At 46.2% G+C, this 25,307-nt stretch overlaps 1 protein-coding gene and 1 long non-coding RNA gene across 11 annotated transcripts in view; one reads left to right on the forward strand and one right to left on the reverse strand.

Moving 5' to 3' along the window:
• BABAM2 (BRISC and BRCA1 A complex member 2) overlaps positions 1-25,307 on the forward strand; it is a 463,266-nt gene that overhangs the window by 427,956 nt on the left and 10,003 nt on the right. For 2 of the 10 annotated variants that reach the window (XM_025405842.1, XM_025405841.1), the window contains one exon: positions 6,797-6,868. The exons of 4 other annotated variants lie outside the window; for them this stretch is intronic. In XM_025405842.1, the coding sequence (XP_025261627.1) occupies positions 6,797-6,839 (43 nt within the window). In that variant the 3' untranslated portion in view covers positions 6,840-6,868. Of the gene's footprint in view, positions 1-6,796; positions 7,085-23,525; positions 23,746-25,307 lie in introns of all 10 variants that reach the window. 4 more of the 10 variants (XR_003122371.1, XR_003122372.1, XR_003122373.1 and 1 more) reach the window with 4 other exon arrangements.
• LOC112636999 lies at positions 2,714-7,174 on the reverse strand. The gene is made up of 3 exons (XR_003122375.1): positions 6,992-7,174; positions 6,639-6,681; positions 2,714-4,607 (listed from the first exon to the last, which is right to left on the reverse strand). It is a non-coding gene; the product is annotated as an uncharacterized LOC112636999 (long non-coding RNA).

Consider the following 25,307-nt stretch of genomic DNA (forward strand, 5'->3'; position numbering starts at 1 on the left):
CTAACAGCTTTACTTCTTTCTTTCCAATCTTTATGTTTTTCTATTTCTTTTTCCACCTACTGGCACTGAATAGGATCTCCAGTACAATTTTTTACATAAGTGATAAGAACAGAATCTAGCTGTATGTTTCTCTATTAAGGTTGATGTTGAGGTTTTACATAGATGTCTTTATCAGATTAAAGAAATTCTTGTGTTACTACTTTGCTAAGAGGTTTTTTTTTTATCGTGAATGGGTGTTGAATTCTATAGATTGCTTTTGCTGCATCTTTTGACATTGACATAATCGTGTGCTTTTTCTTTATTCTGTTAGTGTGAATTACATTATTTAGTTTTTGTTTGTTGAACCAACCTTGCATTCCAAAGATAAACCCTTCTCAGTCGTGATTTTATCCTTTTTTATATTATTAAATTTGATTTGCTAAAATTTTAAGATTTTTACATCTACATTTATGAATAATATTCGTCTAAAATTTCTTTTCTTGTGTTTGTCCTTGTCAGGTCTTTGATATCAGTACTATGCTGGCTTCATTAAATAAACTGGAAAGTATTCCTTCTTCCCTTGTTTTCTGAAAGAGTTTGTGCAGATTTCTTCCTTGTTTTCTGAAAGAGTTTGTGCAGATTTAGTATTATTTCTTTCCAAATGTTTGGTAAGGTTTCCTTTGTGTGAAAAATACTTAGTGTCTTTACTAAATGTAGGGATATTCAGATTGTTGTATTTCTTCTTGTGTTCGTTTTAGCAAGCTAGGTTTTTAAATAAGAAATTGATCCATCATGTCTAAGTTGTCAAAGTGATTGGCAGTACATGGTTTCTAATGTCTTCCTTTTCAAGTTTCTTAGAGTAGAAGCTTAGGTCACTGATTTTAATCTTTTTTATTTTTTTAATATAAAATTACTCTCTACGGATTGCTTAAGCTGCATTCCACAAAGTTTTGTATGTTGTTTTTCATTATTATTTTATTAGAAATATTTTCTGATTTCCCTTGTGATTTCTTCTTGAACCATGGGTTATTTATAATTGTGCTTCTTGAATTTCAAGTGTTTAGAAAGATTTTTCTAAATACCTTATTGTTATTGATTTATAGTTTAATTTGATTTTGGTCAGAGATCATAACCTGTATGATTTCAAGCCTTTGGAATTTGTTGAGAATTGTTTTGTAGACCAGCATGTGGTCTATCTTGATAAATATTCCATGTAAACCTGAAAAGAATGTGTGTCCTGCAGTTTTGGGGTATAGTGTTCTATATATACATTAACTAAGTTAAATTACTTGTTAGTGTTATTCAAATCTTTTAGCTCTTTACTGGTTTTTTATATCTATTATATCAGTTATTAAAATGAGGTATTAACATTTTCACCTGTGGGGTTTTGGATTTGTCTGTTTCTCCCCTTAGTTCTGCTAATTTTTGCTTTTTATATCTTAAAGGTTTATTTTTAGATACATATTTAGAATTGTCAGGTTTTCTTAATAAATTGGTCCTTCTATCATTATGAGATGACTCTTTATTTCTGGCATTATTCTTTGACTTGAAATCTGCTTCATTTGATATTAAAATTGTTACACCAGCTTTCTTCTGTGTATTTTTTGCATGGTATATATTTTTTTCATCCTTTCTTTATCCTATCTGTGTCTTTATATTTGAAGAAAACCTTTTGTAGACCTTGGGTTTTTTTAATCTAGTCTTAACATGTCTACCTTTTAATTGGTGTATTTCTTTTTTTTTTTTTTTTTGAGATGGAGTCTCGCTCTGTTGCCCAGACTGGAGTGCAGTGGCGTGACCTCGGCTCAGCACAACCTCCACTCACGGCAACCTCCGCCTCCCGGGTTCAAGCAATTCCCTTGCCTCAGCCTCCTGATTAGCTGGGATTACAGGCTCGCGCCACTATCACCTGGCTAATTTTTGTATTTTTAGTAGAGATGGGGTTTCACCATATTGGCCAGGCTGGTCTCGAACTCCTGACCTCGTGATCCACCTGCCTCGACCGCCCAAAGTGCTGGGATTAGATGCATGAGCCACCGTGCCCGGCCTTTTTTTTTTTTTTTTTTTTTTTGAGACAGAGTCTTATTCTGTCACCCAGGCCGGAGTGCAGTGGCGTGAGCTTGGCTCACTGCAACCTCCACCTCCCTGGTTCAAGTGATTCTGCTGCCTCAGCCTCCCAAGTAGCTGGGACTATAGGCGCACGCCACCACACCTGGCTATTTTTTGTATTTTTAGTAGAGACGGGGTTTTGCCATATTGGCCAGGCTGGTCCCAAACTCCTGACCTCAAGTGATCCACCGGCCTTGGCCTCCCAAAATGCTGGGCTTACAGGCATGAGCCACTGCACCTGGCCTTAACTGGAGTATTTCGTTTATTTATACATGTAATATAAATAATAAGCTTACTGGGTTTAAGCCCTACAGTCTTGCCATTCATATTTTCGGTTTGGGGGATTTTTTATTCCACTATTCTTTTCTTCCTGTATTCTTTCAGTTTATTCAAGTATTTTTTAGTTTACCATTTTCTCTTCTGTTGGTGTGTTAGCTATATTTCCTTGTGTATTTTAGTCATTTATACACTAAAAATACACCCTTAACTTATCACAGCCTACCATGAATTAATATTATAATGCTTCCTGTATAAACAGTGTAGTCATCTGTATACTTTCTATTTACCTTTGTGCTATCATATTCACACACTTTCAGTCTTCGTATTTTATGAATTCCACAATACATTGTTATTACTTTGGCTTTTAATAGTCAACTACCTTTTAAAGAATTCAAGAAAAAAAATTACATTCCATCTTATTCTGTAGTTTTTCAATAAATGTAATAAAGAATCATTTCCTCTCCAAAAAAAAAAAAAAAAAAAAAAAAAACCTATTTAAAATGACTTCCTCCAAACAAGCCATCAAAGTGATTATATCCAACCTATAGGCAGAGGATATTGAAATTGGCAGTCATCAAGAAAAGAAAACGATACCTACATGACATCCAGGTGCCTCTATCTGCCCTGTGGACTTCTTTCACAGTGGCCCTCACACACTTTCGTGGGATCGTCAACTGCAGCCCTTCAAGGGTTGTAATGCAGAAATTCTTAGTACGCCTCATACAGATTACAAAAACTGAGGCTCAGGGTGATTAATTGACTTGCCCAAGGGCACACAGCTGGCTTCTAGAGGAGTGAGGGTTCAACATAGGTCCTCATTTTCACATGATGGCACCAAAAGTGAAAAAAGAAGTTCTTGGCCTTCCAAAGCTGAATCCAAAGCAAATGCGTTGAAGGCCAGGAAGGCAGTGCTTAAAGATGTCCACAGCCACAAAAAGAAGATCCGATCCACATATGACCCACCTTCCGGTGGCCCAAGACAGTGTGGCTCTGGAGGCAGCTGAAATATCCTTGGAAAAGCACTCCCAGGAGAAGCAAGCTTGAGCAATAATTCATCATCAGGTTCCCCAAGCACTGAGTCAGCCATGAAGAAGATAGAAGACAACAACACAACTTGGGTCCATTGTGGATGTCAAAACCAACAAGCACCAGATCAAACAGGCTGTGAAGAAGCTCAGTGACACTGATGTGGCCAAAGCCAACACCCTGATCAGGCCTGATGGAGAGAACAAGGCATATTGGGATCATCTAAACTGAATCCAGCTAGTTAATTCTAAATATATATCTTTTCACCATTTAAAACCAAAACAAAAACACAGGTCCTCTGACCCTTCTGCACATCCACACCCAGGCAGACGGAAACAGTTCCATACTCTTTTTACCATGTGTCTGAGGCTCTCGCCTCATACAGAGAGGAAATGCATGAGGCAGTGAAGAGCACTGACCATAAAGTCAAGACAGCTGGGTTTAAACCTGTCTCTGCCACTCATAGGCTCTGTGACTTTGGGCAAATTCCTAATTTCCCTGAGTCTTTGTTTCCTTGTCTATAAAATGGTGAAGCCTACTTCAGAGGGTTATGATGGGTATCACCTGGGGTGTATGATTTTCTGTGTTGCTAATTTAAAAACTATCATAAATTAACTCTTTTAAAACACCCCTAGTTATTAATCTCACAGTTTCTGTGGGTTAGGGGTCCCACACAAGACGCCTGGGTTCTCAGTTCAGGGTTTTAGGCAACTAAAATCAAGGCTTTGTCTGGGGCTGCAATCTCACCCCTGAAGCTTACGCTTCTCCTTCAAGCTCTTTCAGTATGTTGGCAGAGTTCAGTTCCTTGTGGTTGTAGGACTGAGGCCCCTGTTACCTTGCCACTGTCAACTGCAGACCACCCTCAGCAACTAGAGGCTGCGTGCGTCCTCTGCCATGTGGTCCCCTCCATTTTCAAGCCAGTAGTGGTGCATCAGATCCCTCTTATATTTTGAATATCTGCCTTCATGTCTCTTCTGCTAGTCACAGATTTAAGGGCTACCCATCTTAAAGTCATCTGTGCCATATAACAAAACCTGTTTACCAGAATGAAATCCATCATATTCACAATCCTGGGGATTACACAGAGGATGGAGAATCTTGGGGGTCATGTTAGAATTCTGCCTACTACATGGGATAATGTCAGTGAATTGTCCAGCATAAGGTCTAGTATATGGTAAGAATTTGATCATTTTTAGCTATCAGCAGCAACATCCCTAGAGAAAAATAGAGATTTTAAAATTAAAAACAGAGTCAATATTGATACCATCATATGTACCCCAGTAAACAGTCCCTTAACCTCGGTGACTTGGCTAGCTCCCAAAGTTTAAGGCCACCCCATTAATGGACTGTCATCCCCTGTGGTTGTATCTTCTTGGTACCAGCATAACCAGCTGAAAAGTGGAAAAATTCCAACTCCATCCTTGCTTAGTCTACGTAAAACCAAACATTACTTGAAAAAAATAAAAAAAGGCTCACACCTGTAATCCCAACACTTTGGGAGGCTGAGGTGGGCAGATCAGGAGGTCAGGAGATTGAGACCATCCTGGCTAACACAGTGAAACTCCGTCTCTACTAAAAATACAAAAAAATTAGCCAGGCGTGGTGCGGGCACCTGTAGTCCCAGCTACTCGGGAGGCTGAGGCAGGAGAATGGCATGAACCTGGAAGGCGGAGCTTGCAGTGAGCCGAGATCACGCCACTGCACTCCAGCCTGGGCAAACAGAGCGAGACTCCGTCTCAAAAAAATAAATAAATAAATAAATAAATAAAATAGCTTATTAGTCAACACATGGGAGTAATTCATTATGAACCTCCTAAAATCATTTGTTGTTTCCCTTCTTCCCTCAAGGTCACAAAGGGACATTATTTTCTTATTTAAAAACTTATCCAAACCCTCTGAAAGCAGTTCATAATTGCTTATATGTTGCTGTTCACCATGCATACTTCTAAATGTTTTTATCTCGTTATCTTTGCGGAATCACTTTTGCAGGAAAAATTCTTTCAAGAATCTTTTAAAAGTGTACATTCCAGGCTATTTCAATTATTTTTCATCGTTAATACATTACTTAATATTCCCAAAGACACTGTTTTCTTTGAACTTCTCATTAGCTGCCAATGCTTCAATTTGGTCTCATGCATTAGTCCTCTAAATAAAACAGATTAAAAAGTAGATATTTTCCCCTTGATTGAAGAAAAGAAGGTAGACGTCCCACCCGATGTGCTCTTCATTGACACCGCCTTCCTTGTCTTCTGAGGCCCTGCTGGCCCCCCTGCGACTCCATGGAGCCCAGTGTGGAAATCCCAGTTCATGGTCCTAGGATCCCTGAGGCCTGAGAATTCCTAGGGGACTAGGGTAGAGCTAGAGGAGGGCTGTTCATGAAGAAGTATAAGAGGTTATAATATGAGCCCATTTGTGTGTTTGTCTCGCCAGGAATTAATCACTGCTGTCTTCTTCACTCCCTGCTGGTAGCTCCTTAAGGCAGCTCACATGATGCTTTGTCTCTGCTGAGACTTCATTACAGAGTCGGGCTTCTCTCTGCAGCCCCTGTGCCCTGTGAGCTGGCCCGAAGGAGTCTGGGCTGAACCAGCTTTGGAGCCCCAGTAGCAGTGCGATTCTCATCCAGACACCACTCACTATTAGGGAAAAACCTGATAGAGACTTTTCAACACTCTCTCCCCCTCATCACTACTCACTCCCCGACCTGTCCCTCCCCTTCATGGCGTACTCCTGGAACTCCCATCTGGTACCCAAGGGTTGGGCGGGGCAGGGGGCAACAAGAAGGTCAGAATCGTGGCTAGCTGGAATTGGTCACCCCCCACATTCCCTCTGCACGTGGGGAGCAGCTGCAGAACAGAGCCTGCAGAAGGCAGTGTGCTGGGGTAGGCAAGGGACCAGGACTGGGCTCCCAGGAAGCTCCGCACCGCGGGACCCACTGGGGAGCAGACTTCCGCTGCAGAGCCTGCAAGCCCAACTGGTGCTACGATTCGTGGGTTTTCTTTTTTTCTTCTGTTTTGCCCTGAGTTTCCTAGGAATAGTTCCCTTTCAAAAATCCCAACCTCATCTCAGCCCAACTCCCCACAAGAGAGATGAGGGAATTTTCCAGGCCCAGGCCAGCATAGCTTGGGTGATCAGAGCCCCCGAGAAGATAATAAAGTCAGTGCTGGTGAGCGACACAGGAATTGGGGACTGAGGTCACCAAGGCCTTCCATTCCACACGGACTGGGTTCCCGCATAAGCAAGCTCACCCGTCCCTCCTGGGCCTTTTCCTTATGGGGTTTAGAAGTAGAGCTGTGAAGAGAAAAGCAAATCATCTAAATAACATGAAATTATTGGATCCTTGAACTCTCAAAGAGAATCCCTTTGAAAAGTGTCTTAAAGGGGTTTGGTTTGTTTTTCCTTACAGAAGAGAGAGCAACAGAGATGGGGAGGAATCAAGCTCTGCCTGACATCCAGGCATCCTCTCCAAATTGCATAGGTCAGTGAGAACGTGGTATTTATTAGAACCTGACATCTGTTGCAGTGAAATGATAAGCTCCATTAAAAAGCCTGGCCATCAATTACTGCTAATACAGCCCTCATCCCAGAGGAAGCCACTCACCATCCTCTCAGCCTGTGCAGACCAGGCTGCACCAGGCACGGAGTGTTTACAGCGCAGCTGAGCCTCCTGGCTCCCCTGGGGGAGGGGCGGCAGGTAAATCCCTTCTGCAGGTCCCCTCAGGCCATCTCTTCCTAGGCCCTCCATCTGTATTCCTTTGGTTCCCCTGGAAGCTTCTCTGAGAGCTGTTTTAAAGACTGCACCCCCTGTTCATCCTGCTTTCTCAGTGGAAAACAGTTAGGGCTTTTGTTCTGGCTTCTTCAGTCACACGAGCCAGAAGAAGCTACGCTGAACTCCGCTTATCAGGATAGTCACACAGAAAGAGTAACTGGGCTGGGCGTGGTCGCTCACGCCTGTAATCCCAGTACTTTGGGAGGCCGAGGCAGGTGGATCACCTTAGGTCAGGAATTCAAGACCAGCCTGGGCTACATGGTGAAACCCCGTCTCTACTAAAAATACAAAAATTAGCCAGGCATGATGGTGGACGCCTGTAATCCCAGCTACTCAGGAGACTGAGGCAGGAGAATCACTTGAACCGGGGAGACAGAGCTTGCAGTGAGCCAAGATCATGCCACTGCACTCCTGCCAGGGTGACAGAGCAAGACCCTGTCTCAAAAATAAAAAATTAAAAAAAAAAAAAAAAAAAGAGCAACTGGGGGAAGGTCAGCACATCTTTGTCGGGAAAATTAACTTAGTTGTGCCCTTTCAGGAACAATTGAGTGTTCAGGCTTCGGTTCCAATTACCCCGCCAGCCACTGGGGAAGTGTTTGGGATCACCAAGGACAGCAACTTCCTTGCTTGTGAGTTAGGGTCACGTATTCTCTTTCCTGGAAAAATAGACAGATGCCCTATAGAGTCAGAAAGGAAAGGGTAGAGGAGCTGGTTTGGGATTTTTCTAATAAACCATAGTAGGAACATACGCTATTAATGGAATCAGAGTTCCTTTTGAACAGTTGGGGGAAGAAACATACAGTAAGTCAAGAAAAAGCAAAGGATAATGGCCTGGGAGTCAAGTGACCTGAGTCTCATCTAGGGACCATTATTAATTTCCTGCGCGATCATGGGAAAGACACGTCACCTCTCTGGATTTCAGTACCCTCCTCTGAAAGTACTGGGCTAGTACCCACCTGGTAATCACTAAGCTCTAATATATTTCTGGAATTTTAAGTGAAAATTGTTTAAGGTAGCTGAGCATACTTTTTTATTCATGTTGAGAAACTTCCATCTCTGTTGCCAGAGGTCAGACACAAATTGAAAACATTACTAAATGGAATTAAGTACATCATGTATGTGATACTTTTTTGTACAGCTCGTATCTGATATTTATAGAACACTTCAGTTGCAGAACGTGCACACATATGCCCTGAACACACACCCAGTAAAATAATTCTAGATGCAATGCATTTTCAGATGTCAAGTTAAAACAGCTTCTTGGGAATTAGGCTTGACTGTTCAGATGTGTGTGTTAGTTTCTGACAGGTGCCGCCAGGGCTGCTCAGGGCTGTCATGTGTGGAGTCCAGCCAAGGCAGGAGTGCCAAGCCGCTTGTTTCTATCACTTCTCATTAAGGCATGAATTCTAGAAAAAAGGGAAGCATCAAAGAACAATCAGGATTGTCCATTGTGTGCATATCGTAATGACAAGCAGAGGCCTTGCTTCTGCAGAAACAAGATTCTGTCTTGTCTTTTGTCAGATCATTCAGCACAAGGGCCACCTGTGAAAATGAACTAGATTCATGCCTTATTAAAGTAGAGGATTTACAGAGGTGAGCAAAAATGGGAGGCAGGTACCATCCAGCTCACTATATACAGAATATGTACGAAGCACTGGAGACTACCACACACACGTACACACACATAGTTTGAAGAGCCCCAACTCAAAGCCTACTGATTGCATTTCTGGAATGGTCTATCACTCCTTGAGATTCCATTCTGACAATGAGGTTATCCATGGCATTAACTACTCAGAAGACTGAGTACAACTCAGAATTGCAAAGCAGGAAGTTATATAGTTCTTCTAAAAATCAAAACTAAAATTTAGAAAACTCATTGGGGCAGTTACCTCTACTCCACTGTCCTGCAAAATCCACAACCAACAGCAGAGATAAGTTGGGTGATTAAGCAGGAATGCATCCTAGGAAGCTAAGTGTGACAGTGCGGGCCAGCCACAGAACATGGAACGTGGAAGGAATCTTCGAGATCATGTCGTGCAGCCAGGTCCAAATATGGTAAACGTTAACCATTGTGACAGACATTCAATGAAATAATCGATATAGACCCTTAAGCAGGGCGATTGGCCTAGAGTTGACTTTCAGTTCATCATTTTCATTTCCTAGAAGAATTTGTGCAAGGCATACAGTACCAAGATTAGAACCTTATGCCCCTGATTACTGGTCCAAAGCCCAGCCCAAGCCACCTCTGACCTCCTACCTTTCCCCTCTTTCCTGCTCCCTTGCTCACAGGAACAGCACAGAGCTGTCAAGGGCAGGAGTTTAGCCTGCACCGTGTACCCATCCACCTACCACGGAGTGGCCTGACATGGGCACCTTCTTCCTAGTGGCTCACCCAGGAGGCTGAAGGCCTCTGTGTCCATGGGGAAAACCCAGGGTGTTTGTGAGCAGCAATAGCTCTGCTGAGAGTCTAAAAACCAAGTACTTTTAAGAGAAGGTAACTTGCTCCTGTGGCCAGACTTATTATTAGCATCCATGGGCAAAAGAGAAGAAGGAGTATTGTAATGGAACACGCCGAAGGAAAGACATCACTGTACTGCTGCCTCCAAAGCAGCAGGGAGGCTGCACATTGAGAAGAGGACAGAAAATTCCAGTGACTCCTATTTTCCCAGACAGACAGAACCTCTGGCACTTAGTCATGCCTAATGGAAAATCGATGCCAAGAAAGCAGAAGTGGAGTGGGGGTGAGCTAGGGTAGTCTGTAATCCAAAGTCACTTCTGAGGAAAAAAAGTAGTTTGTCTCCCTGTGTGCCATGGATGGGCAGGGCCTTGGCCCTCGGAAGAACAGGCTTTACAGCAGCCATGATTGTGAGAATTGGGCAGAACAGTGGTTTCCTCAAGTTGATCCAGAAGCAGCTAGTAAGCCTACAGTCTGTGTGTAGCTGCAGTTAAGTTACTGCTCAATCTCTTCAGCAAACGTGTAAGAGCTCACTATATACAGAATATGTACAAAGCACTGAAGACTAACACATACACACACATTTTGAAGAGCACTAACTCAAAGCCTGCTGATTGATTTCTGGAATGGTCCATCACTGCTTGAGATTACATTCTGACAATGAGGCTGTCAACGGCATTAACTACTCAGTAGACTGAGTACAGTCCGAATTGCAAAGCGGGAAGCTATGTAGTTCTTCTAACAATCAAAATCAAAATGTAGAAAACCCCAAATTTGCATTATTGATCATTTGGGGGACTGGATAAGCCTTAAACTGTCATTATTCCAGGTATCCAGAAAAGTGAGCATTACAGGAACATGCATATTTTCTCACAATAAACGATGGGACACCCAATCCCTCCTGATCACCTTATAGACAATAATAATTTTTAAATGTATTGAATAATAACAATACACCAGCATAGCTCTAAATGCTTTATGTTTTTTAATTTCTGTAATTCTCATAACAACCCTATGAGCTAGGTACTGCCATTACACCTGTTTCACAGATTATGAAGTTGAGGCCCTGCAAAAGGAAGTGACGTGTTCAAGGTCACAGAGTAACTTAGTGTAGGAACTGAGCATATACCTTGGCTTTCCCAGCTTTTAGGTTGGTTTTGTACTACACCACCTCTTTTCCTCAGATTAATGGTCTGAGTTATTCCAAATTTACCAGGCAGCTAAGCTCAGCTCTCTGTTTAGAAATGCAGGGTTTAGGCTGTTTGCCTTGGTTGACACTCAGGTTTGGCATGCCCCAGTGTGGATTTGTAGTGGCTAACATTGAATTAGATTTTGCCCACATCACTAGCCTAGATCACTTTTCCCATTCATTCATTCAACAAATGTTTATTGAATTCAAAGTAGGTGTTAGATACGATGTTAAGTGATATGTAAGATACAGTCCCTGCTTTCAGTGAACTAGAGGAGGGATGAGAATTGCACATAGATTCTTCTCTTTAAGGTGGTGATGTGCAGGGAAAGAGCACTAGGAGTCAAGGAGAAGAGATTATGTCTGTTTCCTGAGACCTAGGAAGCTGAAATTGGAGGCTGGGTAGGATTTGATGTGCAGAGAGGGGAGGACACTCCTCCAGAGGAAACAGAGTGCACAAAGTCCCAGAAGATGGGACGCATGGGGGTTTCGGTAGGTATGCCAGTGTCCGCTGAAGACAAGAGCAGTAGATAAGGCAGGAAAGAAAAGAAAAGAGAAAAGAAGGAAGGGAGGGAGGGAGGGAAAAGAAAGAGAGAAGGAGAGAGAGAAAGAAAAAGAAAGAAAAAAAAGAAAGGAAGGAAGGAAAGAGGAAGAAAGGGAGGGAAGGAAGGGAGGAATGAGAGGAGAGGGGAGGGGAGGGGGGAGGGGCAGGAGAGGGGAGGGGGGGGGGGGAGGGGGGGGGGGGGGGGGGGGGAGGAGAGGAGGGGAGGGGGGAGGGGAGGGGAGGGGAGGGGATTCAGGGTACAGAGAACATGCCCTCTGGAATCAGACCGGCTGGAATTCAAGTCCTTGTTCAACCACTTTCTAGTAGGGTTGGTTGGTCTGTTTGTTTGTTTGTTTTTAAATCTCTGTGGGCCTTGACTTTCTCACAGAGGATTGTGTTAAATGCTGAAATGATTGTAAAATGCCTGGCATATTGTTAGTGTTCACCATGCTAAAACATTTGATCTTTTTTTTTTCTGTAGGCAATAAGGTATTTCTTTGTGTATGTGGTGTTGTTGTGTTTGTTTGTTTGTTTGTTTCTTTTTAGAGACAGGGTCTCACTCTGTTGCCAGGCTGGAGGACAGTGGTGCAATCATAGCTCACTGCAGACTTGAACTCCTGGGCTCAAGCGATCCTCCCACCTCAGCCTCCCAAGTAACCAGGGTTGCAGGTCCATACAACAGCACTGGGCTAATTTGTTGTTGTTTTTTTTTTTTAGAGATGGGGTCTCGCTATGTTGCCCAGGCTGGTCTTTAACTCCTAGGCTCAATCAGTCCTCCCATGTCGACCTCACAAAGTGCAGGGATTACAGGCATGAGCAACCTCACCCAGCCAGGTTTTTTGTAAGTTTACAGATTGCATATTGGTATAATGATCTGCTGTGGTGTTGATATGTAAATCATAATAGATCCTCCTTGACCTTGGAAATATTAATAAACACAGTTAAAAACTAAGGGTCACACTCATGGAACACTGTAAAGGAATGTTTGGCTTGGGTTCTTTCACCCCTTCTTTGCCACCTCGATGCCCAGGGCTTTTAGAGATCCCACTCTGGATCTTCAGTTAGAATTGCCAGATTTAGCAATTAAAAATGCAACGTGTAAAGTTGCACTTAAATTTCAAGTAAACAACAAATAATTTAGTGTGAGTATGCCCCATGCAGTATTTAGGACATACTTATACTAAAAAGTGGTTTATCTGACATTCAGATTTAACCAGGCATCCTGTATTGAGGGGCAGGTCAGGAATCAGCTGGAACAAACCTGTTCCCCATATTTGGGGAAAGAGGCTCACCTGCCTGCTAGCCTTGTCTCTCAGGTGATAAAGGCTCCACGCAACAGGCTTTGAGCAGGGCCTTCCAATCACTTCCTAGGCAGAGACATCAAATCTGATGGGTCCCACTGTGCATGTTTTGGAGTGGGAGTGGGGGTGGGAATGGGGGTGGGGGTGGGAATAGGGGTGGGGTGGGGGTACAGCAAGGAAGAATGTCTTGCCCCAGCGTTCACATATCCTCAGCCCCCTCTGTCTGGGCAAGAACATGCATCAGCCTTTCCATCCTCCAACTTAAAGACTTTATGGGGGATTTTCTTTGCTTTCTTCAGAACATTCCCACAGACAATTGGTAGAATGAAGACAGCCTTTGTGGTCTGAGAACGTGTCTCATAGAATACGAGCACATCTCAGGGCAGAGCACCCTCTTCAGGTTTCCTCCAGGAACATCGCTCACAGCGGGAACTTGAGTTGTCCCTTGTGGGGAGGTACGTGTGTGAGTGACTTGACACAACCATCCACACGTGATGGTAACGACTCAGTGCCCTGTGCCCTGGCAATCTCAGGATCATGATATTGGAGCTAGAAAGATAATCCAGCTGCTTCACTTTAGAAATGAAACAAGGGAGAATTCTGCCCAAGGTCACAGATTTTGAGTCTGAACTCAGGTCTAGGTGTCTGTCTACTACTTTGGGCTCTCCAATAATAGCTCAGGGGATCGGAGAATTCTCAGCACCCTTGTTGGTTGATTTCTGGTTATTTTCACTGGATTACCCGATGAATATCCCCCAGACCCCCACTTGGCTGCGTGTCCTCCGGCACTGCCATGCTCAGCTTTATGCTTTGACCCTCGTCTCCTAAAAGCGAGCGGCACCACTGCTGCTAGGAGCCAATGGCACTTTCTCTACCAGCCTACTCATGGCTGTCCCCATTAGTGCCTCCTCACTGCTTTCTTTGCCCCACCCTGACCAGGCATCCTGCAGTTGAGATGGAAAAATCCAATTCAGAGCAGATAGCTTTTCACCTCGGTTTCAGGGGAATAATTCATCCACGTAACATGAGGTAAAAATTAAAACAAAGCGGGGCGTAGGTTCAAGCAGAATAGCACCCTTGGGCTTAAGAGTGACTTTGACCTATTCCTCCCAGACTAGAAAAATTATCTGGCTGCCAGAGAGTTCTTAGAGGAATCACTTTGTTCAATGGTGTCACTGGCAAGGTGGTATTAACCTTAAGACCAGCTTTATCTGAACACTGAAGGCAAACCTGACTGTGCAGGCAGGGCCAGCCCACATGGAAGCCCAGGGCAGCGATCATGGGATCTTCCACTCTTTTTATTTTCTTATTCTTGCCACAACCTGTCATGAGACCAAGAAAACTTGTTTTGAAAATGCTTGACAGCCAAAACAACCTGTTCTCAGCCCTGGATGAGAGGGCTTGTCCTCTCTGACCACTTACGTACTGTTAGAGGTTTGACTAGCTGCTGACTGGAAAACATGAATTTGCTGTTTTCTTCTCATATTGTTCACAGACAAGTGCCAGTGACTTTCCAGTTCCTGTTTCCCAGCCTTTTCTTCACCAGAGACATTTTAAGGTTGTGCCTGAGTCTAACTGATGAATGAACAGTAGCAGCATACGCTTACAGGCTGTGACTGATGGTTAGGTCTCTGCAGGCTCAGCTGGATATGTAGGTTGTCTTTCCAGTCCCATTTGATTTTAACCTGTAGATTTAATCTGTGGATAGATTTTAACTTGTGATTTTCCACCTGCTTTTTGGTCCTCTCTGGTGAAGTTGGACATGTTAGTCAATCTCTCGTTATCCAAGCAGCCATTTTGACCTCTGCCTTGGTGGCTCTGAGGCTGGCAGTAGTATCTCTGTTCCTCCCACCAAGCCTTGAAAGTCAGGTCTTGGTCTTGGGTGGACCTCCAAATGGCCCTGTGACTGTGAAGGAGTGACCTCATCTCTTTTCCTCTGTACGAGGAAGGGCTGGACTAGATAATGGATGGGCAAACAACAGCCTGAGGGCAAAGCTAGCCAGCTGCCTGGTTTTATAAATAAAGTTTTATTGCAACACAGCCACACCTATTGATTTACATATCATCTCTGGCTGTTATCACTCCAAGGCCAGAGTTGAATTGTTACAACAGAATACAGGTATGGCCTGCGAAGCTGCAAATATTGATTATCTGGTCCTTTACAGGAAGAGTTTGCTGATCCCTGAGCTAGATGAGCTCTAGGGTTTTCAAATCCAGCATTCTATGGCTCTTGAACTTGAGGCAATTCTTGACTAGGAAGAGGTCCTGGAATAGGGGCTCACTGGAAAGGGCCTCTCTCCATCCTGTAGTAGTTAGAAAACAAAGCATGCTTTGAGATTGTTGAACTTTACAAAGGGCGGGGCTTATTTTGCTGTATTTTTACAGTTTATTTTGCTGTGTGTCTGTATTTGTTTATTGGTCTAATGGCTCTGCTATGCATGGTGTCCACCAGTTTTGCAGAAAAGATATCCCAGCTGTGTAGGTCTGACTGTATTCAGTGGCATGGTTTGAGGTGGGACACCCATTTGTACTTGCCTGGAAGAGAACGCTGATTCTTCTGCTTGATAAACACGGCAGGAAAGGGAGCCAAATGCTGTCCTGGAGAACCTGTAGGGCTGCCCAAACTCCACCTCACCCCTGGGCTGTCTGTGTTTGCCTTCGTTCCAATGGGATGGAAAAGATTAACTGTAAGCGGTGGGGTAGTGCAGTAGGCTGTGGCCAGGAGAACAAGAATGGGTTCTGAAGATGCCTTTTAAAATGCAAATTAGGAAGGAAGAAATCTTCACTTTCTTCCTGCAAAATCATCCAAACAAGGTTCTACTTTATAGAATTTGCATCCAGTGAGGTTCCCCATACCCATGTTAGTGCACCAGATGTGTGATGGGGAACCCAACACACAGAACTGAATGGTCTTCTCAGGGTCACCTTGGCCAATAAGAACCTCTGTGCAAACTAAGAAAAGGCTCCCACTTTGGGCTGGTGGAGTTAGCTTTAGGTAAAGAAGAAGCTGTCTATCTGAGCCTCTGTCCCTGGGTGAGCACACAGCTTAGCATGCAGAGCACAGGCTCAATTTCAGCCCCCACTTGCTCTCTTGGCCTGATGCCTTTGTGCGGGGCAGAAGCTGCACTTCCAAAAATGCACAGCCCCCTGCGCCCCTTGTACCTGGCATGTTAGAAGTCTGAGGGGTCCCCTCAGGGGCCTAGCTGGGCAACAACAGGTTAACTCTGCTTGACCTTGGTCTTTGAGGACACAGTGGACTAGGCTAGCCACCAGCACACCTCTTCATCCCTGTGCCCTTCAGCAGCACTGCAAGGCAAGTGTGGCTGGAGTCAGGGCTGAGGGATTGGTGCCCCATGCTGCGAGCAGAGAGCTGGTCCTCTGGCCGCAGATGCCATAGGCCGCGCTGTAGGCCAGGTGCTTACGCAGGAGAGCCCAAGGCCTGGCTCCTCCTGCCAGCTTCAGCTCAGCTCAAGGAGTGCACATGATTTTCCACACGGTTCAACCTCAAAGGCAATACACTTGCAGCACAGGGAAATGTGCTCAGAGGTCCAGAATAGACAGGCTCACGGTGGGGGAACTGACCTCATCCCCGAGACACTGGGTTCCCCGCTGCGCAGTGTGCGCAGTGACGGCATTCCTCGGGACACCCACCCTTGGCAGGGAGTGTTGTCAGAATGGCTTGGAGAAGACTGATGAACTCTGTGGGTGCTGCAGCATTGTGGTCAGATCCGATTTCCACCGCTCAGTTCATGCTGGAAATTGTATTTGGGCCAGCCATATGGGCAAACTTTGAAAGACTCCTGTCCTACCCTTTCAATTCTGCATCTATCAGCGGTTCCCAGCAGCTCAGAGGCTAGAGGAGTGGGAAGAAAGAGGCAGTGAGCTGACAGCAACCCAGGACCAACATCTGCTTCCTGTCCCATTACTTGGTTTTAAGAGCCTACTGGGAACAAGAAGGAATGCAGCTCGTCCCTGTTGTGAGCCCCTGACATGTGCAGGGCACCCTGCTAAGGAACGGTTAGAGTCCGGCGCCCATAGCACTTCTTCTCTGTGACCTAGAAGGATGTGATGGGAAGGTAAAGGACAGTACCTGCATATCAGTGCAGTCACGCACACTGAGAAGCGCAGTGGGAGCCCAGTGAAGTCAACCTGGAAACATCTGTGCACATCAGGGCAGGACCGGAGCCCAGGGCCTGAGAGAAAGAAACTTGACTGCTGGCCAATGTCTCCAATTTCAGAAACTTACTACTCCACGTCGCCGGGCCCACGGTGATGGCCTCACATTTAGCTGCAGCCTGCTGTGGCCAGGCATAGGTTGGCAGCGTTACTCAGTGGGGTGCCTTCTAGTGGAACCTGGGTACGCCCAGAGCCGTGCCCTTCCTCCTCAGCCTTAGCCCTCAGTGGCTGCAGAAGGCAGGAACACCCTCCAGGGCTAGCAGTGTGCTGTCTTCAGAACACAGGCTTGCAGCTTCCAAGTCCTGTTCTGCCTTTATCATGTGCCTGGCCTTGGGCAAGTTACTCCTCTCCAAGCCTGTTCCTTCATGTATATAGGGGGAGTAGAGTAATGGGATCGATTTCATACACATGATTGTTGCTTGGATTAAAATGAGATTATTTTGAAAGCACATTATAAACTATAAAATAGCAAGTATCAAGTTAGTTAATTCACTTTGCATACATACCTGTTGGTACCAGACACTAGTTGGACAGTGTCCCCAGGAGATCCAGGCCCTTGTTAATAAGAGCTGTTCAGTAACTGTTTGATGAGTTAACATGAAACAAGAGGTCCTCAGTGTGTGTGTGTCTGTAGCTATGTGATGGCAGTGGAGGGCTGGGCAGGAAGGAAACCAAGGCTTGAGTTCTTACCATGTGCCTGGCACTGTTGCCTCATAACAACTACTGTGGGGTCACTGGAGAGAAACAGAGACTCGGGGACTTTTCCAGACACACAGCTAGTAAGTAATAGATCCACATTTGAATTCAGTTTTCTCTTACTCCAAAATCCACGTTCTTCCCACTTAATCAGATAGGGAATGATTGCCACGTGTTCTCCTTGCCACAGAATGACACCAGGAGGCTCCGTCTCTAACCCATGTTTCTTTTCCCAAGCATCCCCCAGATCTACAATCCAGGCCAAACCCAAGCCAAAAATGCTCACTCCAATTCTAGGCAGATAGGAATCGTGTGAAATCTAAGCAGAATGAGGCCGTGTCACCACTAGCCAAACCTCTTGTTCATACTGCGCAGGTTTTAGGAAAACAACAGCCTTTAATGCATGCTCGAAATTCCTTCCATGGTAAGCCACTGTGAGAAAAATCTCACCCAAACAATGTGCTCTTGGCAGAGGGAGGGCCGGTGTCTTTTCAGGCAAAAAGCAAACCAGCAGGGACCCAGAAATCACTCTAGGGAGTGTTGGTTTCCCCAGAAGATCTAGCTTTTTAAAAATAAACTTAGCAAAGGATTTCATTTGCCCCTCTGCCCCACCCTTGCCTCTCACTCCTTGGAGAGGAGGAGGATTGTGGAGTTCCTTGCCCTGGGTCAGTTCCCAGCTCAGCATTGATGCTTCCATTTCTCAAGTTTAGCACCAAATATTTATTCTGATAAAGTGGGTTTAGAAAAAGAAAAAAACTAAATGGATTATTGTCTGACTTGGTCTCCAAAAACCAGTCCCTGCAATTGACAGTGGTTGCATGAACTTAAGAATAATAGATCCTTAGGAAGGAAGGCTGTTCATTCAGTCATTCAACAGAAAATGAGGGTACTTCGGTGTCACTGAGGTGCAGCCCCAGTGAAATGAACTCAGAAGCCTCCAGTGTTTATACCACTGAGACTGGGGCAGAGTAGTCTGAAGTGCTGCATTGAAAGCTCGGCACTCCCCAGTGATGGAGCTTCCAGCTACCCCTACCACTCAGTTGACAAGTGTCCCTGAACTTCAGTGAAGTATAAGCCACCAAGCTCCGCCCAAGGGTGACCACAGAAGTAGACAACTTACGTACCAGAAACTTCAACCAGCAACCCCAGACAGTTATGTAGGATTGCTTCATTCCAGAGAGCAGAGCTGGCACCCGTGGGCAGGAGTTTCGAGGGGACAGATTCCAGTTCCGGAGAGAGATGAACCCTGTAAGTCTCAGAGGCGCCTTTAAGCAGCGCGCTCTCCATCATGAAAGGTGTTCTGGCAGCGGCCGAGGATCACCCCCGAGGAGTGCTACTGCCTTGGACAAGATCCTGAGTCTCGCCCAATAGCAAGGTTCTCTGGTTAGCACCAAATGAGTGGCTCAACAATTGATGTTGTGGAGCTTCAGGGGCAGGACAAACAGTCATGGACTGTAGTTGGCGGCCCCAGGCCCCGATGCTTAGGCCAGGCCTTGAGGGTGGGGAGGTGTCAGGTAGGTGGGAGACCCCCAGCATGTTGCAGGCCCAGGAAAGCACCCCTGACCTTCAGAGTAAAGGGGCTCCTGCTTAGCTGGCTGCCAGCCTCGCAAAGGGGAATTAATTATTGTTTGCGATGCAATTAAAATCCCCCAATGAAAGGCCTTGTATAAATGTAAATTATCATTATTGTTATTAAAGGGGCTAGACGTCTGGCCTGCTAGATAATGCCCCCACATAGCTCTGAGCAGAAAAGAAAGCCAGCCCAAGGCAGGAAGTTTGCTCCTGTTCTTCCAAAGCAATAGCAGTAAGAAGGGGCAGGCCAGGGAGGGCTCAGCCTGTGGCTGTGAAAGCAGAGCTCCCCACTCTCATCCAGGGTTAGCATGCAGCTCTCTCTGCTCTGGGAGTCAAGCTGTGTGTGCCCTGAGGGCCAGGGCCCTGCCCAAATGCAGCCCCTTAGCCCTGCAGGAACCAGCCCATGACTAGCACAGGAGTGGCCCATGAACGTGTGAATGTTTAGTTGTCTGCTGATTTGAAGGGTGGAAGGAACGTGAGCAGGATGGATATTGGCCAGCATTCTTGGGGTCCTAAGTCAGATCTGGAGACAAAGGGGAGATAGACGGCTCAGACCTGTGCAGCACCTCTGATGATGCTTATGGAGGCTCTTGAGGGAACCCCTCCAGCAAAGCACCGGGAGAGGTCATTTGTTAAATTACTGCTTCCACTTAAGAAACTGTCTCTGGCTAAAGTGGTTGGATTAATACCAAAGCAGAAATAATAGTAATGGATAATAGTATATTAGACCGAGCAGTGACCTCAGAAACCATCCCCTCACTTTGCAGATGAGGCATCCCTGGGGTACAGGGAGGTGAAGTGGCTTCTCCAAAGTGGCATAGCAGAGAAAAGCAGAGCTGGAATCACAGCTCAAGCTCCCCATGCCAAGTCCGCAGTTTGACTGTGCGGGATTGTGACACCTCCCCTGTGACAGCACTTCACAGAGATACTACTCCTCATCAACCCTAGGGAGTTTTAAGATGATCTTTATGTTACAGGAACCTTCTGGGCTTCCTTTGCTCTTCTGGGGCTCATTATTTGGAGAACATTTGTGGTCCCTCACATGTCACCTGGGTGGACTGCATGTACTCTGCTTCTTGCACTTCTTTTCCTTCCCCAGACACTCAGAGTAGCCTTCATTCTTCATTAGGATGCCCCAGCCCTTCCAAGAACCACATGGGCCCGTGAGAGGGAGGTCGAGGTCATCCCTTTGGTCTCTTGTCATCACAGTCATAATTCTGCTGAAAAGCTACACAATGCAGGTCCCTAGATAAGAGCTAACAGCACCAGTCAATACCTGCAGACACACAGAGCTACCAGAGATAGGGCCATTTAGGGGGTTTTGTAGAACAAATGTAGGTGCAATGGGGCTTGGCAGTAAGTAGCCCTCGAAATTCATTACTGAGCTGTTGGCAGCTCTAGGAAAGGTTTAAAGGGGGAGACTAAAATACTGCCACAATGAGGTTTGGGATGGGAGAGTGCATGAAATCAAAAAATTTTAGAAATTATTTATCTTACTCCCTTACTGCATAGATGAGAAAGCAGCAGTTATTCACCATTATACGGCAGAGCCAGGGACAGAACCCAAAGCTCCCGACTCAGTGGACAGTACACTTTCCACTGGAAATCATGGTGGTATGGGAAGAATGTGCCCTTTGGAGTCAAACAGCTCTGGATTCCTAACTAGCATTGCCACTTATTAGCTGTGTGATCTTAGAAAAGTTACTTTGGGCCAGGCATGGTGGCTCACACCTATAATTTCAGAACTTTGGAAGGCTAAGGCAGGAGGATCACTTGAGCTCAGGAGTTTGAGACCAGCCTAGGCAACATAGTGAGACCCGTAACATAGTGAAACCCCATCTCTAAAAAAAAAAAAAAAAAATTAATTAGCTGGGCATGGTGGTGCACTCCTATAGTCCTAGCTACTCGGGAGGCTGAGGCAGGAGGATCACTTGAGCCTTGGAGGTCGAGGCTGCAGTGAGCCAATATCGCACCACCACACTCCAGCCTGGGTGACAGAGTGCAGAGAGAGAGACCTTAATCTCAAAAAAGAAAAGAAAACTTACTTTCCATCTCTGGTCATAGATTTATTTTAGGCAAAAATAGAATCACCTGCCTGGTAGTAGGCCTGTTAGAAGGAGTAAATATAAAATAATATACATGAAAACAAGTAGCATGATATCCGGCATGTAGTAGTTGCCTCCCTTTCCTTATACTCATGGCTTCCAGCCTTTTTTTTTTTAACCACAATCCACAAGAGATTTTACATTTGAATCCAGTATATATAACTAAAACAAAAGTGCCACATACAGTGCACCCTGATTTTATTTCACTTTATTTTAATGCTGCTCAGAACCCACGAAATGGATTTTGCAACCCACTGTTTGAACAAGCCTACTTTACACCACGTGTGGGTATCATTCATCCAGGTTGCATATATGCCCTTCCTTTCCTTCCCTCCCTCCCTCTCTGTACCTGGAGCCTGGGGCCACAGAGCTACCTGCTGTCAGCACGTGCAGGGCCCGTGCTGGTGCAGTGTGGAGTGAGCCCTGCGGCCCAGCCAGAGCAAGTGCATCTCCTCCTCCTGTGCTTCTCCCCAGCCTCTCTACTGCATGATTGCAGAAGACTCCTAAGGCCCCTCCAGCCAGCCATTCTGCTCCCTGCCAGCCTGCATGGAACTTCCCCACACCCTACCCCAGCAGAGCCCACCTGAAGTTCCTGCTGTGAGGATTACTCTTGTTACCACAGGCCACTGTCTCTAGAAGGCCACCGTCCCCCAGCAGGGAGTGGAGTTTGGACACCCTCTCCCATTGAGTACTTTCTTCTTTGGGAATTGCTGCTTTTCTGTCTGAAGCCCAGAGAGCCAGGTGTCCGGGGTGTGATTTTAGCTGTCAGGGGGAGGAGGGTGAAGAGAGGAGGGGCCATGGCCATCTTGCTGCCCCTCCCCCACATCCTCAAACACCCAGCCAGGGGGCTGAATGTCCCAGAGTGCTGGGTGACCAAAATCTGTGCCCAAAAGCCAGCATGCAGAGACTGAGCACCTGTGGAAGCCATGAGCTCTGGCCTCTGGATGCTGAGATCTGGTGGAAGAAACTGAACTTATAACCAGGCAAATAACACTTCAAAGCCCTAGAGAGCGTCAGGGGAGGGAAGGTTAGCGGCCCCAAGGAGTTGGTCTCCTAAGTGTTCCTCAGGCCCTCCTTTGGGAGTCTGGTACTTTGCTGTGGAGGCTGATGCCTGGCCGTGCCGCGCACAAACCTCGGAGCACTGTCCCAGCTGGGGTGTGACTTGGGGCCTGGACCCACATTCCAGGGTCAGCTCTGCTGGGTCCCTGGGCACTTCCTCTTTGAGGGCCACCCTTTGGTTTTTCACCTTTCGATGACTAAGAAGTGGAGGGTAATCTGTGACCTTGGTGGTGACTCACCACCATCGGACAGGCGGCCCACTTCTCCCCACAGGTGAGCTGCGTGAGTAGCCCTCCTCCTGGCTGGGACTGTGGCGAGCTCCCTGCACCCCACCCCAGGCAGCCACGTGGCCATCAGCACATCATGGCCTGTGCTGAGTGCCTGCTCCTACAGCCCTGGGCAGAGTGAGCAGAGGACTCACTATCTGGGCATACCAGGCAGGTGCAGATGGGGAGACAAGATAAATCCAGGGCTGGGGCTCTTCTCTGGGTTCCCAGGCCCCAGGCAGCAGCGCATTCCTTAGCCCCCCACACCCACCACCTGGCCTCGTTCCCAGCCCCGGCCCAGCCAGGTGCACCCATCCTCCCAGCCTTTCTCAGTGCCACACAGCCATTCCTGCCTCTCATCAAGCAGGTTATGATGGGCACGGCAGTCCGAGAGGGAGGGGGATGGAGAGGACTGACTCACACTCCTCCTACTAGCTCTGGGGCCTCAGGTCAACCCCCTGGGCAAACAGGCATTCATTTAGCACCAAATTGACATTCACCTGCTAGGAGCTTCTGACAAGGTGAGCACCAAGGGCACTAAGGGTGAACCATCCCCAAATTCTGCCCTCTAGGCACTTACAGGGATGACTTATGCTAACGTATCATTAGGATATGCAGTGCCACAGGAACCATCCTAACCTCCCGCCCTTAGTGTCCCCTTCCCCTTCCCTGTAATGTTTGACCTCGGTGGTTTCCTTTTTCCTTCTATTACAACGTTCTGTCATTCTAAAGTATATCTTAAGTAAGCTAAATGCTTGCATTTGAGAAATATTTATTGAGCTGGTGTGTGTTGGACACTATATTCCAGGCTGGGGATGCATAGATGGATGAATATGACCCATGGGCCTTGCCCTCACGGAGCTTCTCCCAGGGCGTGAGAGAATAGTTGGTATGTGTAGATGCGTGCACACATCTGCGATGAACACCAGAGAAGGAAGCTGGTCCCATGGCCGGCGGAGGCTCAGGAGCCCATTAGGACTACCCTGTCCCTCCCTCCATTTAGCCAGCTGGCCCTCCCTTCTCCTCCTCCTTCTCATCTGCTGCACCAGGGGATGCCAAGGGAGCAGAGATGCCTGCAGCCCGTGGGAGCAAGTCCTGGCCTTTGCAGTTGCAAAAACTGGCTGCAAGCTGCTCCAGCCCCAGAGGAACTGGCCAAGCTCCAGAGGGCCTCCTTAGAGGGCCTCAGAGGGAGAGAGAACTGCTCAGTAATTTTGATCACTTTGGTAAGTATTTAAAAATACCCTGTGATTTAGCAGGAACCAGAATCCATCCCAATACTTTGATGTCTAGAAATGGATTTCAGTCAGTTGTTGTTGAAGTCCTCCTAAAACGGCATTTGATTTAATTCAACACATACTGAGACCACAGTCAGCCTTCTCGCAGGCGAGGAAGCCGAGCTGTATAAATTGTAGTCTAGACACCAATCTAAACATCTCAAACACAAGGCAGACATAGCTCAGCCCGAGGTTGGAGGCCCAGCGTGCTGTGGAATCGAGTAGAGGGGAGATTGATTCCAGCTGAGGGCAAGGGCCTCTGCCTGAAGCTGTGAGCATGTGATACTGTGTTCTCGCTGCAATATCAAGCCTTTGCATCTGAAGTTTGTTAATTTCCTTGTTTTGCAAGCTTAGACCCCCTGAAAACAAACCAGGCATGCTCAGGGGTTGGCGCATTTAGCAAGATTGACTGTGTAGGTGAGCCATTTACAAGCACTTGTTTGTTCCTAAAGCCCACACCCGAGAGCCAGGCTGCCATTGCCCCGGGCATAATTACAAAACAAGCTCCCATCGTGCCAGTTACTCACTCACCAAGGCACCCAGTTGGATGGCAGTTGTCACAGGGGCCTTTGGAGGGTTAGGGGGTAAGGGCATTGAAACAGAAGCAGGTCTCTTTGTAGCCAGCCTGTTGTGAGGATGACCCTTTGACACGAGGCCCTTTGACACGAGGCGAGTAACCCCAAGTGAGTCAGAATTTACAGTGGCGGTTCAGGACAATAAGGACAAGGCAAGACCACGAGGCATGATTAGCAGGACTTGTCTTACACTATTTACAGGACTGCTTTGATTTTCAGACCACAATCGGTTTTCATATGACTGATTAAAAACATGTGCCAGTTGAAGTCACAGCTGCAGAAGAAAACTGGAAAAAGCAATGAGCCTTAGATGTTGGAACTTGCCTCTATTTGCAAAAATGACCTCTGACTTGATTTATGCCCTTGATTTCCTGACAGTGAGGGCTGTGTCCCTGAACCACTTCTCCTACCACACCCCACCCTACCATCACATTGGCCTGACTCTAGCAAACATCATGAGGCTCATCTTACAATTACCCAAAGAAAAGCATTTTTGAATTCCAGAATTCAAGTCCTGTTTTGGAAGAAGGCAACTGTTAGGCTCTTGCAAAATAAGAAGTTCCAAGTAAAGGAGGCTAACAGCAACAAGACCACAGGGTCTCATCCACGGGGCTGGGCTCTAGTGGCACTGGGGTTGGATGATATTGGCAGGCATCTTAACTACACTTGTTAAGCTTCTGTTTTCTCACCTGCAAAATGGGGAGCATGACCCCTGCCACACCTGGTAGTGTTGCAAGAATCACCTGTGCAAAGCTTAACTGCCTTAGGTGCTCTCTCCCTGCCCCCAGAGTCCCCAACCTCTTTGGATTGTATATTCTGTTTTTGTTTTCATTTATTTAAAGCTATATTGATTCAGTTTGTCAGATGTCTATTTTATGGATTTTTATTCTTTTGAAAAGATCTATTGAATCAATAGAGCACTATAATTCCAGTAGG

The sequence above is a fragment of the Theropithecus gelada genome, chromosome 13, assembly GCF_003255815.1.
Source record: "Theropithecus gelada isolate Dixy chromosome 13, Tgel_1.0, whole genome shotgun sequence".
Taxonomy (NCBI): domain Eukaryota; kingdom Metazoa; phylum Chordata; class Mammalia; order Primates; family Cercopithecidae; genus Theropithecus; species Theropithecus gelada.